Below are 17538 nucleotides of genomic sequence, written 5' to 3' on the forward strand. Positions count from 1 at the left end.
CCAGCCAAAAAACTACTAGCCACCAACTTGGACGGCTTATCAAGGCCAGCCCATGGACAGCCTTCCCCGCGCGTGGGTATGGCCCGTACCCCGCGGGGGCTCAGCGTTTACAAACCCCATTCCACCGACTGCTCACCGCTCTCCATGCCGCCGGCCGCGCGTCCTCCTTCCTCTTCGACGAGTCCGCGGCGCGGCCAACAGGGTCGCGCGCGCTGAAGTCACCGTTCGCGGCCAACAGGGTCGCGCGCGCTGAAGTCACCGTTCGCGGCCCGTAGGTGCCCACCCACCCAACGCGCGCGACAGACCACTGCAGAGCCGAGCGGGCGGCGCGCGCGGACGCTAGCTCTGCGGGGTGCCGGGGCTCGCGCGTACGTCTCGTAAAAAGCCATGTGGTTCAGGCGTTTTCAGCGCCGAGCGAGGCAACATGTCGCCGCGCGCGTCCATCCATCCATGGTCCACGCGAAGTTGACCTCGCACCTTCGGACAGATCGTCGCGCAGGGACCACCGGCCCGGGCGGGCGGCCATGCATACTCCTATGGTCGAGCACGTACAGAGAGCCTCGCAGATCCCTCCTCCCTCTCGCGCGCGGCCATTATCTTGTGGGCCTTGCTGATGTTAGTGCGTTTTCAATGTAGCGCGCGTATATGTTCGTCAGGCTAGCTAATTTGTTGACCTGACCATCCTAAGGTCGAGACGACGACTACTAGATAGCCCACACGCTCGATCTCTCAATGATTCAGATTCAGGTGACCTGCCTGGGCGCCTGGTTAGGCCAGGTTGCACTTGCACCTATACACATCATGACCCTGCAACTGCAAAGCCATCAGCCATGTCGTGGTCTCTCTGAGCAAAAACCACACCCGAATTGATGGCGGTTTGTTTGGGAGCCCGTGTTCGTTTTCGGTCGTCAGGGCAACAGGGTGCCGCCCGGCCCGTTCCACAATCATTAGCCAGCGTTGCATGAATAATGAATTGATGTAGTACGTGTACACACACGCATATAGAAAGGTGTGCAGCCGCTAGCTCTTCTTGCCCTGTCAGCCGGCCGGCCGGACGGCGCAGAACGCGCACGTTAACGTCACGTAGCAGCTCATGCCTACCAGGTACGATCTTATCACACGCGTATATAGGCCAACCGGATCACCAGGGTGCGTGCGTGCGTACTGGGCATCATCTGCACCCATTTCAGCCATGCATGCGTGCATGCAGCTTGTTTTTCTTTCTGATCATCTTTCAGTGGTTGGGAACTTTAGTACCAGTGGCATATACACAGGAGCAAAAGTGAACAAAGTGTACACAATATTTGATGGTCTACATGAGTGCATACATCGATTAATGGATGGATCATTATATTTTTAATTTGCAAGATGATGGTCGGGGATGATCACATCGTATTACATGATGAGTACACACATGACACTACTGGTTCATCACGTCCTGACATGCATCCGATCCACCAAAACTGAAGAGACCTTCAAGAAACCACGGGTCGATGCACTTCTTGTTTGCTGCTCTTGCAATGCTCTCGATCACGCTGCTTCTGACCACTTGACTGCGCAGTGAATATTAACGATAGAGATTCAGAAGGAGCTGAAGCAGTCGGTGTGGTCGCCGGAGGCGGCGTCGTCGCTGCAGGGGGAGTGCGTGTGGCGGCCCTCGTACGTGGTCATCACCATGCGGCAGTCCGTCGACAGCCGCTCCACCCGCTTCTTCACGCGGCAGTTGCTGTGGGTGCACCGGAAATAGCTCCTGATCGAAGGAATGCACGCGCGCAACCAGGCGGAGTCAATAATCAGCTAAATTTAAACGATATACATCACACACATCATACATGGGGCGTGTTCGACAAATCAGCGATACAAAGTTGTTTATGTCAGCATTTTGTTCGTGTGGCATCGAAAAGTTAAGGCTACTATAGTTAATAGGCAATCTACTTACAACTCCCACATGTATGCACTGATTAATAAATATATGGACACATATTATATTTAGATAATGTGAGATATATGTGCCCCTCCGTCCACAAATATAAGAATTTCTGAGTTTCTCCTAACTCAGATTATCTAAATCGATCAATGCAAGTTCATAGAGAAGGTATTAAATTGTTCGAAAAAAATAGAGAAGGTATTAACATCTACAGATCTACCACACCAAAAGGTAAAAATGAAAACATTTTTCATAACAGATATGATGATGCTCATTTTATATCATTGACAGCTATGGATACCTGGTACTCTCATGAGGGCCCAGCCGCCCACTAATGGACCGGCTCGACTTGATGAAGAAGGCAGAAGATAGAGTCCGGCTAGACCTCCCTACATGTTGTAATCCGACTAGATCTCATCTACAGGAACCGACTAGGGGACTTGCCATGTAATCCTATCCCTCGGAGTATATAAGGGGAGGGAGGGGCCCTAGGAGGACATCCAATCCCTCAACACAACAACCAACACCCGAGTACAGGATGCAATACAATCCCCCCAACACAGGACATAGGGTATTACGCTACACTGGCGGCTCGAAACTGTATAAATCTATGCACCTTGTGTCTTGCATTACCATCAAGTTCATGGTCTTGCGATCTTCTCTGCCTACAAATCAACCATCTGGGTACTCCCTAGGTGGAATGACGGTCACTAAATCCGACAATCATAATAAATATTATTAATCTGTAATCTTAGTCAAACTTAGAATACCTTCACTTAGGACAAACTCAGAATTAAATCCTTATATTGGATGAAGTATAAGATATTATTTACTCTCTCCGATTCAAAGTAAGTGCTCCTGAGAACATCAAATGTGTCTACAAGTTGAGACTTTGGCCAATAATTCTACTAAAATTATAAGAAAAATAATTAATTATTTAGAGATCACTTTTCATGTTGAATCTTATAATATCTAACTTACATAGTCAATCCATGTAACTTTTCGTGTAATCAAAGTTTAGCGATAGGAAGTCTATGCATTTCGAAATAGACGGAGTATTATGCTATCTTTAGAAGATGTGTAAGTTTTTATATATAATAGGGTGTGGTTGAGTCCACCATTATTGAAGACACTCTCATTAACATTCAGTGAAACTTGTAGTTTGCACCTTTCTATTTGCAACAATGTAATCAATGCTCTCTAACTTAGTGGGTACTCTATCGCCTATGCATGATCGCAGTTCGTTGACAAGATTTAGCTTTTCCCTTCAGGCCGGGTTCAGGCTGAATCATCCATATTTTAGCATGTTTGTAAAGATTTACTGAATTTAATGTTTATAATCATCTATACTTACATGTATGTTTCATATCAAGGTCATCTTAGATTCACAACTTTTTCATAAAAGAGAAATATATCAAATTCAAATAACTTTTTTTCTGCAAAGATTCTCCAATTATTAATACACTGTTTAATTACTGTGGTCACCTAGCAGGACAGATCGTTCATTGACTAACTGTCCCCCAACGTATATGTGATTTACCTTAGCTTCCAGAGGGTAAATATATTTGGTCGTTAAATGAGTCGCTACATTTTCTTCTTCTCTCAACTGATCATACATACTTCTCATATACTAATTTACAAAAAATAATAGCACTCTTCAAATGTGATATCTTAGCTTCCATAGCTTACTGGTCGACTAAATACTTGCTGTGGTTAAGAGTTATTAGATGATGATCTAATTAAATACATACAGTAAAACCCAATTTAAGGGTAGCATTAATAATATAGTCTAATATTGTTACAGATTTTTTTGTTTTTTAATAATCAAGATTGTATTCAAACCATGTATATTTGCAGGAAAACGATAGGATTCGAATAGTGCATATATCTCTTACCTAGGTATATCTCTAGTCAAGTACCATACTTATGGGCACGTTATATTATCTGTGTGCATCTGGATTTCTGAAGAAACACGAGCAAGGATCTAAGACCTGTCTATGTACGTGCATGTGCACTTCATGCATGCGTCTGTTTGCCGTAGCCTGTAGACCCTATGGTCGTCTGAGAGCGAGATTGAACTTCTGATCAATTGTCTAAGTGTGTGTATATCCACACATGTACGGTTCAGAACTAACTCAAGCGTGAACCTAAGCTAGATGCAATTCCGCGTCATTTATCTTTCCTACTCTCTGTTCTTCAACATATGCTTGCAATGATTTCACTCCTTATCCGTTGTACACTCAGTTAAAAAATCTGGTACGGTAGAACACAAACTAGTACCAGTTAGTGGAAAAAATTGTACGATTGGTGCAAATTAAAGAACTACTAGTTGAGTAAACACATTAATTAGCATAAATAATTTGTGTCCATTTAATGATCTAGCCTTGCAATAAATACAATTTAGTAGAGATCATTGGTCCTATGCAATATGATTTTGTAAAAAAAACAAATGGAAAATATAACTCGAGTTCAAGCATATTGAGTGCCAAAACAATTGCATGCTTCCCACTTCTATATATTTCTGAATGTCACATATATTGCTTATATATAGGCACAAGAGCTGAAAGCAATTGAAAAACCAGCTAGCCAGCAGTCTAGCACAAAGCAAGCTTCACTATCGGCTTACGTACTGTCTCTCGGGTAAGATTTACCAGATCTACTGCTAATCGATCGCCTCAACTAGCTACAACACGATGGACCTGCTTCTATATATATTGTCATCAAGAGGCAACTTATTAGATCACCACCACATAAAATTAACAATCTGAGATTACTTGCTAATTTGCTAGCAAAGGCATGGCATGCTTGGAGTGTATAATCGAGCCGAAGGACAGCTTCTACGTAAATTCAATAAATATGATGTAGATTGGTACAAAATTGCAGATACCTCGGATGGAGGCTGTTCTTGACAACCTTCTGCCCGTACTTCCTCCACTTGTAGCCATCATCCAGCACATCCACGTCGCTTCTGGTCTGGAAACAGAACCTCGGCTCCCTCATCTTCCTCCTCACCTTCATCTTCCCTCTATCCGCCATCGTAGGCGCCGAGCCCTTCCACCTACGCACTCACACAACACATGCACACCATCAAACCCTAAACCATAGACAGATAGAGATCTCAGAAACATCACAAGAGAGCATACCATGTGCTAGCACTATCGTTGCAACCTTTTGTCAACGAGGTGCACACCTGTAGAAGAAACAAAACCGCTCATAATAAGGAACAAAGATAAAAAAAAATGCGCAGTCATGTACATGTACAAAAATCATGAAAGATCACCTCACCTCATCAGCACCAACAGTACTGGGCATGAAATCAGCAGTAGGCTTCCCACCGCAGGCGACGGCCGAGGCAGCTCCAGAGCAGCCCAACGGCAGTGCCGGCAGCTGATATAGGCCACAATGGTCGGAGGAGAGCATCACGCCATGGTTCTCGGACTCTTCCTGGTCAAACGGCATCTGGAGAAGCTTGTTTGGTTGGCTCGGTAGTTGAAGTGGGAGAGGAAGAGGGAAGGCGTAGTGATCCGGCACGAGGAAGCTAGGAAGGCAAGCCCCCAGCTGGCCTCCCTCCATATATGCCTGCATATGTGCTAGTGATCGATGGATGGATCAAAGTGGTTCTTGGGGCAGAAAATTCACACAGGATAGATCTCCTTTTGGTGACGATGATGCTTTGAGGTTAAGTGGTGGTGGTGTGGGCTATGGCCCTCTGGAATGCTGGAGGATCGAGTACTGCAATGGGGTATGGACTATGGTCACTGGAGCTGGCCTAGGCAGCCCTTTAAAGGGCCTCTAGCTATATTGTGCCGTGTGTACAGTACTTGCTTCAGTACTGGCTGTTGCCCTGTCCCAGCTAGTGCGTGCTAATTCATCAGCAGCTTTCATGTGGTGTCAGAGATCTGCCTCTTTTTTTTCTAGCTCGTCTATCATAGTAGTCAGTAGATGCGTCTGGTGTAAAGGAAAATTAATTGTAATTGATCACGTTTTGTGTTTGCCAGAAGCACGGGGGAAATCCGCTGGTTGTCATGTTAATTGCGCCGTGTGGTTCCCCTGAACCCCTGATCAGTCGTTGCTTATGCTTCTACGTGCTGCAGCTTTCCAAGCTAATCGCGTCTTGAGTGGCGCTTCAACCGCGGCAGAGCTTTTTCAGGCGGGGCATGTATTATTGCAGCGATTGTTCGGCGTACAGAGGGATAGCTAGCACTGATTGTACCTTTTGTCTCCTGCGATCGATTGCCCAATCGACCGATCTGCAGTTTCTTTCAGGATGCCCGGCCGGCCTCCTCGCAAAAAGAGCACTGCTGGTTCACTCGTTTTCAGTATTTCTGTAGCGCGCACATCTGAATCCGGTCTCCCCTGGAATCATCACCGTCTTGGGTACGTGTTCAGAGTAGGATGGGTCGTCGGGGGCAGGTTTTGCTTTTCCACTATGTAACCTCCCATTTGGCGCTCTTGATTTGTAGGGAAAATATCTAGGCATACGCACTGTTTCAGTACAACGCAATTTTGCTACTCAAAATAGCATTTACAGCCGCCCGATGCTATACGGGTGCGTCAATTAATCGTATCACCCCTCTTTCATTATAATTGTCTCGTTGATGGATGTCACCCTCTCCGTGCCGAATCGCCATGAACCGCATCGTTCATGTGTATATATATATGCCCTTGCCTACTTTGTGGTCTCCGGTGACACCAATGCTTCCATTGATTGCCTTCCAATGCATTGTCCCTGTCCGGGTTTTGGCAGTGGCACCACCGTAGTACCCTCGGGTGTCTAGGCACCTAGCAATTGCATTGGGACCTAAACATGCTTCAGAATAAGATCAAACAATGCCCTAATAACACCTTGCTGGAGAATAAGATGGCACCAATATGTGAGCACATATCCACAGTGGAATTGAATGTCAGAAAAATGCAGATGATTTCAAGACATCTCTCTGGTGATTTCTACTACATTAGAAAAACAAAAAACGCTATGTTTACCAGCAGAGCGAATGTTATAGCTAGGTAGAGTAATCTACCACAAATTACATACAAGTGATGCATCACAATTTTGGTCAGTTGCATGTTTTTCAAAATGCTGAAATGGGGCAGGATAAAGAGAAATAGAAAGGAAAGCACAGAGAAATCATTGTGACCATATAGTATATAGTAGTATAAGTCAATTTTGCTATCTACTGCTGCGGAAGTGGGGCTGCAAAAGATGTTGGCAAACCAAACACATTGCTGCGGGCAGCTGCTGCTGCAGGCACGCACATTGATGCCTTCCAGATTGAGCCACGGTTTTGCAGCGGGCAGGGTGAATCCCTATCATTGCGAGCTGCTGCAAAAGCCTCTTCTTCAGGTCCCCCCCCCCTGGGCCACTGCTCCCCAATGCGCTCAGGTGATCCGTTTCAAATACTGCTATCATTCATCCCCAGTTCAAACGTACTAAGTCTGAACTTTTCCCAATAATGCTAACTGTAGGATCGTGCTAATAAGTGGTCATCAACTGCATATTACGCATTTCTAATGTAATGAATGGGGCGAAGCTAGGCGCCTAGGCCAGCTAGTCACCGGGGGTCTTCTTCACAACATGAATGCATATTTTCCATGGAAATTGCAGAAATCATTGGCCTATATACGCCCAAAAAATTTGGTCAATGATGAAGCCGCAGAGACGGAGGTACAGCACGCATGTGAGAGCTAGCGCCAGTGTACGTATCGGTAGAGCGGCTGTGCTTGAGCAGAATCCCCAAGACCTCGCATCGCATGGCGTGCCCTAGAAAGGGAGAGGCACAAGGATTTGGTAACCGTGAACAGGTACAGGACAGCAGGAACAGGGGCGTACGTATATTCTGCCGCATACTGCCCAGACAATCAGCGGCGGCAGCGGCAAGAAAAGAATAGAAATCCTAAAGTGGCGGCGGCGGCGTAGCTTAGCACACACTGCGTCGTCTGCGCATGTCGAGACAGCGCGGGGAGATGATTAGCATGCGTGCGTGGAGAAGGAGCGAAAACGCATGGTGACAAGGGGAAAACGCGACGAGAAATACGCACGTATACGAATTGATGATGATGATGATGGAGCACGTAGTACAGCTGGAGTGCTGGTCGCCGGACATGCATGTGTGTCCGTGTGCGCGTAGCACTGATCCTTTTTCTCCTTGTTTTCTCTCGCTTTTGCGGGCTGTCCGCTGTCCTGGATTGTAGAGATAGCTTGTTGCTTTCGGTGTCATATGCATTTTCGCAAGTTGCCAAAGAAACCTCTTGTCTTGATGAAAAGAAAACAGTTAGCTACATTGCGTTCTTCAGGTAGCTAGTAGCTATAGCTAGCTTACTAGGCCTAGTATATATCTGCAGTACTATTTGAGTATTTGCTAGATCATGGCAGGCCAGCAGGGAAGGCATGCAGCAGGGTATTGGCTTCATCCGCTCTTATGTTCATGCATATGTTTTTCCATATACCCATAGCCATAGATGATGCATGTGGTCATCAGCTATCTCTTCTTTTCTGTTCTTGTTGCCAGCCTCAAGAAATCACTGGACATGCATGAGGTCACCTGTATATTTGGAGTCTCGCTTGCCTTTGAGCTCAATGAAGCGATATAAAGCAAAGGTCCTATTCATAGCACAAAGAATTTGGTCAGACACGAGACACTATTTGTAAGCCGAATGGCCCTGGTTTATGCATGATTCATGCATTTTTGGGTATTTAATATCAACATAATCAATAAGACTAGCATGATTTTGCTAGCTAACTAGTAGTATGCAGGCCTTTAGTCTCATGGATACGACATGACAATTTGGTGGTATCCAAACACCTAAAATGGAAGAATAATTAAAGATCAAGAAAAAGTATGTCGTGAACATAGAGATCAAAATGATGCCTAGCTCAAGTATTGTGGAATTGATAGAGTATCACTTGGGAGTAATTAGGTCTTGTCTTCTTTGATTGTAGTTTTTTTTTTGAACAACGCACGCTTGCGTGACCTTCTAAGGAGGCCAGGTACGGAACGGGTTCGAACCCTTCCCGGGTGCCTTCACCTGTCCCTTGGCGGACTACCATTAGGCTACAAGCCCGTCTGTTTTGATTGGACTATACACGAAGAAGGATTTGTATAGAAGGCTATTTTGGAGTAATCTTTTGGCTAGTGACCTAACTGATGATGTACAGTAGAGTTGTCCATCTCTAATATATCAAGGAAGATTGAAGGTTTCAAAGATTTAAAGCCAGGACAAAGGAAACTAAACTAGACTTGTTCAATGAATTTGAATTTGTTCGAATGGATTTGGAACTATGGACTCAAGAATTCTCTTTTTTTGCGGTTATGGACTCAAGATTTCAGTATAAACATGTAGAGACCTCACTAACTTTCCAAACAGTACATAAGATCAATAAAATCAGAATTTAGAGGAAAATTATGCATGATGGAGTGGACTGAAACAGTAACTGTCGCATGTCACCAGCACCGGCAGTGCTACTTGGAACTTTCCCAACCTTATTGAGCCCATCCACCCAAAATAAGAATTGTAGAGCCCTTCCTCAGCTCTCTATTAAGTCCAAGTCATTGAAATAGGAGTTCAAAGCAAGGATTTGGCTAACAAGGTCGCTGGAACCAGCAGTGGTCTCCTACCGGAACTAGCGGTGCCCCACCATCCTCACAATAAATTGGTTTTCTATGGTCCAAGCTCATCGACCGTGTTCACTAGGTTCTAACGACTAGTTTTTAGGGTGGATTTCATAAACACAACTCCAATCGGCCATTCAGGAGTGCTAGAGCTCAAGGTTCAATGCAAACAAATATTTGGGTTTTTTGCCACCAAAATGATGATATGGAAGATCGAGGAAACAGAAGAAGATTAAGGATTTTTGCTAGTTCTAGTTTAGGCAAATGTGCATCTATCTAGTGGCCATTAGCATAGAGCTGAATCAAGTGATTTATCCGCACACATACTCTTAGGGGGTGTTTGAGAACACCCTGTTAAAGTTTAACACCTGTCACATCGGATGTTTGGATGCTAATTAGGAGTATTAAACATAGGCTAATTACAAAACTAATTGCACAGATGGAGTATAATTCGTGAGACAAATCTATTAAGCCTAATTAGTCCATGATTTGACAATGTGGTGCTACAGTAACCATTTGCTAATGATGGATTAATTAGGCTTAATAGATTCATCTCGCAAATTAGCACAGGGTTCTGCAATTAGTTTTATAATTAGCTCATGTTTAGTCCTTCTAATTAGCATCCGAACATCCGATTTGATAATGTTAAAGTTTAGCACCTCGTATCCAAACACCCCCTAAGTGTTTCCCGACACCAAGATACCTCAGTAACCGTGTGGTCTTGCAAGACCCTCCAAACAAGTTTGCAGAGAAGGTCAAAAGCCTTTTACTTCGGAGGAGTGGACTACCCAAGACAATAAGAATTGGTCAAAGGGCTTGGCCCAATTATGGCTCCAACAAGGACTAGAACATAGCGGGAGCTCTTGGATATCCCAGAACAAGTGGTTGTACTAAGTTTTGTATTCTACCCTTTACATTCTTTATTCATTTTTTTTGTAGTTACATTTTTGGAATATATTTACCTTTCTCAACGCACATATACCGACAGAACTTGTTTAGATTACCACATATGTTGACAAAATTTGCTTTTAGAATCCCTAGTCAAATTGTAGTCTTTTCACTATTGATGGACAAATTTGAAGATATCTTCTTCCAAAGGCCTTTTAGCATTTGTATCTTGTCTGTATGAACTTTAATCCTGCTTATATATATATTTTTAGTGATGTGTGCTCGTCCTGACTTAGTTTTCTTATAAAAGTATGGTGTGCATCCATTTACAGGGATGAGTATGCATGAAATTTTATATGGACGCCCACATAAAAAATAATATAAAGACCTATAAACTGGAATAGAGTTCCAATGTTTTTTTTTCTAAAAAAGTGCAGTAGAATTTCGGTGGACGCACAGCGCTGATGCTGGTGGCATTGGCAAGCCTGCTGCCAGGCTTTCGGCGCCCCCCATATGGCTTCCTCAGGAACCGCATCATTTCGGCGACAAAACCAGCGAGCGCGCACACGGAAAAAGAAAAAAAAACGAGACCAATGCAAGCACCAGTGCACCACCCCTCCAACGCGCTGCACCTGCCGGCCTGCAGCTGCGCGCCTTACCCCCACAGCACGCGCGGTCCCGGCCGGTACGTTGCCGCCGCCTCAGCTCGCCTCGCCGCCCTCCTCCTCTCCTCTCTGCCACCGCCCGCTCCCTCTTCGTCCCGTTCGCGTTGTCAAATCACGCGGGTCTCCCGGCGGCATAATGCCCCCCGTCCTGCCGCTACGCGCGGACACGAGGGATGGCAGCGGCATGCAGCACCATCCCCGACCGCGTGCGCACAAGCATGCATGCGGCTGCTGGTCCGCTTGTTCGTGCCTCCTGGACGGCTGGGCCCCCTTTCGGCTTCCTCTCGGACCGACGACCATTGGAGGCGTACCATTGCCGGCAGGGCACACACACTGCTCGTGTCGTGTGCGCTCGTTTTCTTGTTCGACACTGTGGATGTGGAAGGCTGCCGTATGATGTGTAGGGTTCATGGAAAAAAAACACTGCCCGTTACCTGTACTGTGTTGGGAAATTCTCGGAATGATGTGTGCAACAATATCGACGAGATGATCATATAGTTGGGTGGGGATGGCTGTAGGGCCTGATTGCTGCGGCTACTGTCTTTGTCATCGCACACTTTTGCAACCTCGGTCTAGGGTTGGTAAAACACGGAAGGTCGACTAGGCAACGGTATCCCCAGATAAGATGGGAAAGGCGCGCGGTAACAGCAACCTAACACTCTACAGGATTCTTCCTCACCATGATGGCTAGCCTTTCATGTCATCGGTCGAAGCAGGGGACGAGACGACACGGGAAGATCTCATCTGATCCCCCGCGACCGCACGCACGTCAAATACGCCATGAGATCGCAGCAGGACGACACGCCCGCAAACAAGATCATGAGGCGTATATAAACTAGGGCTCTAGCTAGAACAGATCTAGAGTGTGCCATTGGGCTGAAGAAATTTCATTTTTATATCGTGAGAGTAATCCATGTACGCGAGTCATATCAGAAGATTGGAGATATTCATTCGGTCGGAGCCCTGGAGGCTAAGCAATGTTAGATTCTACTCTCTTCATTTCAAATTATAAGTTATTCTAATTTTTTTAGAGTCAAACCATTTTATTTTTAACTAAAATTATAAAAAACGATCACAAAGGTTTATGGCATCGAATAGATATATATTTAATGAAGAGACTAATAGTACTTATTTGGTATCATGAATATTACTATCTTATTGTATAAATTTGGTCAGCTTTAAGATGGTTTGACTCTTAGAAAGTTCGAATAACTTATAATTTAAAACGGAGTGAGCATATAATATATATGAGCAGAAGGCACCGTGCCATCACTGCTACCAGAGGTTTATCAACCCAACACATGCCCGCATGCAGCAATATGGTCGATTGGTCGTCGATTGTCGATCCATCAGAGGACCGATGCGTGTCCAAGTGCTCACTGACAAATTCCAACAAGCTTAGCCACCGCGTGCCATGCATGAGATTGTTTGCTTCGATGCCCGGGGCGAAATCCAATTGGCCTTATTGGCATATCTTCTGAATGCAGCCTAGCAGCTTTGTTTGCCCCTTGGCCCAGGGCCGAGGCAACCTCACCACCCACTAGGAACAGGACTGGCCCGGGATGATGATGCATCATGCTGGCAGCAGGCAGCTCGTGGTGCGCCCCCCTGCCCGCTTGCCAATCGCGTCCCCTCTTGCTGCCCCAACATGGAGCGCACCTGCCATTCTGCCAGTCGCAAGACATTCAGCTGCGGACCGTCTAGTCAGATGATCAACATCCAGATCACATAAAAGCAATAATCTACCAATTATATGTTCACAAATTCTGCCTCCCAATAGAAAGCAGTTAAAGAACAGCTTTCCTGTACTCAACTCACGAATGATGATGCAGTATTAGCCATGAATTATCAAGTAATTCCTTACAGAAAACTGCATGCATCATCAAAGAAATGAACCAATGGAAAGAAACTGCAAACTGGTGCACAGGGCAGGACTAGCACCAACAGATCTTGGAAAAGCAACGAACAGCATGGTTGCTGCGCACTCAAAGAACTAGCCTCTATCTTTATGCAAATGGGAGACAACTCAGATCAGCTTTCCCAAAATCCTCCTGTTTACAACGAAAACTCTAGGAACACTCCCTTTCTCGTGGTATGATGGGCAACAACCCGACTGTAATAACACACCCTACAAATATTTTGCCATGGCAGCTGATCAGACACTTCAGTTACCCTACGTGGCGTTCTATCATCAAGAAAAACCCTACCTTGTAAATTTCAGAGATCAGGTTACCAGAGTACCTAAACACAAGGATACAGATGCATCTACATTCCGAGATTCTCGCTAGTTGTGGGTGCCATTTGCAAATCCATTAGCAACTCGAGCCTTGCAACATGTACCATGTTAAGATTTCAGTTTCTTCTGCTACCGGGCCAGAAGCCTGTATGATGGCAAGTCCTCAATCCGCTGAATATCTTCGATCAAAAGCTCCCTTTCTAGCTGACGCCTCGTAGATTTCATGACCGTCTGCAGTTTTAGTAGTACAGACAAGTGAGCAAGGATTCCCACGAGGACAAGAGCCAATGTGTGGATTATTTAATATCTATGGATTTTTCATAAATAGGTCAAGAAAGGAGAAGTTGCTACCCGGAGAATTTAAAGATTTAGAGGAAAAAGAACATACGTTGAAGTCCATGTAAGTAGCATGCATGTCAAGCCATTGCTGATCCATCAGCTTGAAGGTTATACAGTAGATAATGTCAAAAGCTTGATCATTTTCTGAACAAAAAGTCAAAACATTGAATTAATATTTGGGAGCGCAATAACAAAATCTTTCAGTTAGCTCACATTTTTTAGTGTTTACTACCTCTCAGAAGTACAAGTGTAAAACTAAAAGATTGTATTGCTATATTATAGTCTTATTAGATAATTGAGTTGAACTTAGCAAATATGGACCATTAACTGTTCATTCTGGACACATAAACACACAGAACTTGTTTAAATCATGCATACTATTGTACTCTGTTATTTAATCATAGCTATCATCACAAGAAAACAACCTAAGTCCAAACATAGATAACACCTCAATAGTACAAGGAATAGTTGAGAATTGAGATGAAAGAAATTAGCGGCAGACAACTCTTGTAGATTACCATCCCCATTCCAAAATAGAGTTCTGAAATAAAGGTTATACCTGAAAGAAACTTTAGGAAAACCGCTCCAAACAATGACCTCGGTTTAACTGCATAGGCACGACAGCAAGATTGAATGTAAATTAAAAATGAACTAAAAGGGGCCAGGTCAAAAATTTCTTCCAAAGTTTCTGAAATTCTGCAGGAACTGTTAATATCTTGCAAACAGATGCACTATTTAATGCACAAAAGACTCATGGTTGACAAACCTGCTTGAAGATCAAGCATCTGGATGAGCATGAAGGTTATATTTACACCAGCTACAGCAAATGGATACTCCCAGATTGCACGATCACCATTCTGCTTGCGAAGAAGTTCCTGAAAAGATTTCTGCACAGAAAAGTCTGTTAAGAGTGATTTGTGGCAATTATGACATGATGAACATTTAGATTTAATAAATTACATGTGTAAACAGATTGTTTCAGCATTTGGTTCTGTTAGATGGGTTTGTACTGTTTCATCAGAGTACAAGATATACTCTGTGATTGTTTTTCTTTTTTCCCGCTCCTTTTTGCAGGGTTTAACAACGAAATATTAGACATCCATAGCCAGAAAATAGCAATATATGCCACATTTTATTTATTAACTCTGCAAATAGTAAGTTCAGCAAGCCATCTAGGTTATGCTTGTCATACTCTAAACAGAAGTGATGAAGACTGGAGTACATCATAGCCTCAAGCGGTCAAGCCTATAAGTTCCCATAAATCATAACAGAAAAGCATGTGACAAGAGCAATAGCGCTGAAAACAAGGGTTTGCACTCACTGGATAATTCCTAGCAAAGAACAACAGATTCTCCAAGGAGATGAAGCCTCCACCTCTGTAATGCCAACACACCACACCAGAGGATCATCAATCACTACTGTCTACTTCTCTAGGTCAAAAGGATACTACTGACAAAACAGGTAACAGTTAGCAACTGGAACATAGGAGAAGGATCAATTACCTAAAATCTGTAGATGGGTCTTTCCCTTGCCAACCCATCTCTTTCCATTGTTCTGATATTAGACCCCGAAGCTCGGTTCCAGGAAAAGAAGCACACCAAAGAGCATGAAGTGCTTCCTAATAGAAGATAAATGAGATAACACATTAAGTAACTAGCTACGCTTTCTCAAATTTCATTTGAAAGGACAAATGAACAGAACTAGAAAAATCAAAATGATGATCTGGATTGAGATTTCTATTTCAGCAGGTTAAGTTTTAACTCATTAAGGAACAGCAGCAGCAACATAACAACTGATCTTAACAAGTCCTTGAACACGAGATTATCTATTTGCTGCACAGTTAACAACAAGTAATTCCTTATGGTTTGCTCAGATATGTAGACACGCTAGATTTCCAATTTTACAGTCATGTCAAATTTCTTGGTCACTCAACTGAACATCTCGTCTCATGTTCATCATCTTGTACTGAATAATTAGAATGTACATTATGGGAACACTAGCACACACCCACTTCGCAAGAGAACATGGAATTCCACAAGTACCACAAGATGAACCTTATAAGAACAGTTTGCTGTCAAAAGCAACCGAAACAAGTACCTGATGCTCTCTGTTTGAACTATCATACTGAACTTCTATTCTGTTCTGTAACCTCTGTAGGCATTCTTCCTGAAACAGGAAATTGAGAATTAGTTTGCACATAAACTTCACTATCCCCGCAGCATACAGTTAAACTACAAAATTCGTGAAATTAAGAAGAAAAAATACTCATGTGCAGAATAGCACTGAAGTGAATTAACAGAGACGTAGCAAATTTTATGCAGACAGCGCGAAGCAATGCGAGATCAGAGGATGGTCCGAAGTTCAGGGTGAATTCGGGGGCTAAACAGTGAGAAATTTCGAATTTCACAGACAGGCTCGAGAATTTAGCTTTAGAACCGCTAAAGCAAATTTGGGGATCAATCCAAAGAGAAATAGGCCAATCCCACCTGCATAGGCGTTAAATCGAAGGAGAGGCGCGCATCGCTGTCCCTCCTCTGCGCGCAGACGCAGGAAAGCCCCCTCCCGATCCACGCCGTCGACCCCGTCACGACCTCCGCTGCAGCACCAGCGTACGGACAGCACAGACCATGAGCACAATCCCCGTGGCAGGAGCAGCAACAGCATCCAGATTCCAGAAGAAAACTAACAAACAGATATACAAACAGGAGGCGAGGTGAGGCACCCGAAGAGGAGTGGTGGAAGGCGGCGGCGCGGTCGGAGCCGGAGAGCCGGCGGACGGCGACGAAGGAGCCCGCGCTCCCGTCCATCTTGCCGCGGAACGGCAACCCTACCCTGGCTTCGCTTCCCCCCTTAACCCTCTCTCCCCCACGCGCTCCCTGCCTGCCTCTACGCGCGGCGATCCGCGCGGGGATCCATGGCCGTGCAGCCGCAGTCACAACCGCGGGCGGGGCGGCGAGGTCACACCGGGCGAGCGGGCGGGCGGCGAGCGGATCCCGAGATGGCTGGAGAGGAACAGCAGAGCGGGGTAGGGCAGGGGGTGGCCGGATTGGCTCGGCTTCGCAGCGGCCTAGCCTTGCCTTGCCTCTTCCGTCCGTTGTTGGTTAGTTGGTTGGTTCTTGGTTGGCTGGCTCCGCTACGCTTCGTCTTTCTGGTTGGCCGCCGCGCTGCGCTGGGCTGCTGCTCCGCTGCAGATAAATCAATAGGGAATGCCGCCGTACTTGCCTTTGCTTTGCTTGCTCGATTCGCTTTTTTTTCTACTCCCTCCAGAATTGGGGGAGAGATCAATATTAGTGAAAAATTACATATATACTCTATAAAGATGTAATCATTGTACATTGGGAGGAGAAAGTAGAAAAGATAACTATTTAAATATAAATTTTGAACTTTAGAAATGCACTTATTATGGGACCGAGGGAACACTCCCTTTTACTTCCTTTGATTTGATTTGGAGCCTATATATGGGTTTTATATTGCGAGAAACTTAATGTTTATTTATACGAGTTTGATCGGCGTGTTTTAGTGATAATATGTGTCGTTAAGGGAGGCATTCGTATGGTATTCTCAAATGCATTCCGGAGCAGGCAGAGGGGCGCAATCTTTATAGTTTAATAAGGTAAAGATGATCCACCTCCTGTGGACTGTCAACTGTGGTGGGCAATCTGTTTCTGTTGAACCACCTCAGCCTCTTGAGCTTCTGAAAAGATCAAGGAGAGCAGGCAGGCTGTACTATCCGATAACTTGAGCTGTCATTTTCTGAAGTTACCGATGACTTTCTTATGTGTCGGCTGATTCAGCTGGCGCAGCTGTCACAAATGCATCAGGATGATTTGAGGCAGCAGTTTGGTCCGGTGACAGGTGTGACTAGCAGTCGAA

At 44.8% G+C, this 17538-nt stretch overlaps 2 protein-coding genes across 3 annotated transcripts; both read right to left on the reverse strand.

The window, feature by feature from the left end:
• Positions 1-1283: 1283 nt before the first annotated feature.
• LOC117855458 (probable WRKY transcription factor 12) lies at positions 1284-5688 on the reverse strand. The gene is made up of 4 exons (XM_034737853.2): positions 5213-5688; positions 5071-5117; positions 4815-4985; positions 1284-1750 (listed from the first exon to the last, which is right to left on the reverse strand). Exons 1-4 carry the CDS (start codon positions 5510-5512, stop codon positions 1582-1584), a joined length of 687 nt encoding a protein of 228 aa, XP_034593744.1. The 5' UTR covers positions 5513-5688; the 3' UTR covers positions 1284-1581.
• Positions 5689-13075: 7387 nt separating this feature from the next.
• On the reverse strand, positions 13076-16839 carry LOC117864866 (uncharacterized). Of its 2 annotated transcripts, XM_034748948.2 has the most exons (9): positions 16388-16837; positions 16152-16261; positions 15763-15831; positions 15168-15283; positions 14987-15041; positions 14432-14552; positions 14225-14272; positions 13715-13809; positions 13076-13557 (listed from the first exon to the last, which is right to left on the reverse strand). In XM_034748948.2, exons 1-9 carry the CDS (start codon positions 16470-16472, stop codon positions 13456-13458), a joined length of 801 nt encoding a protein of 266 aa, XP_034604839.1. In that variant the 5' UTR covers positions 16473-16837; the 3' UTR covers positions 13076-13455. The 2 variants fall into 2 exon arrangements, with proteins under 2 accessions (XP_034604839.1, XP_034604835.1); XM_034748944.2 differs by having other exon boundaries at positions 16152-16839.
• Between the last annotated feature and the right edge of the window lie 699 nt (positions 16840-17538).

Source organism: Setaria viridis, chromosome 1 (genome assembly GCF_005286985.2).
Source record: "Setaria viridis chromosome 1, Setaria_viridis_v4.0, whole genome shotgun sequence".
Taxonomy (NCBI): domain Eukaryota; kingdom Viridiplantae; phylum Streptophyta; class Magnoliopsida; order Poales; family Poaceae; genus Setaria; species Setaria viridis.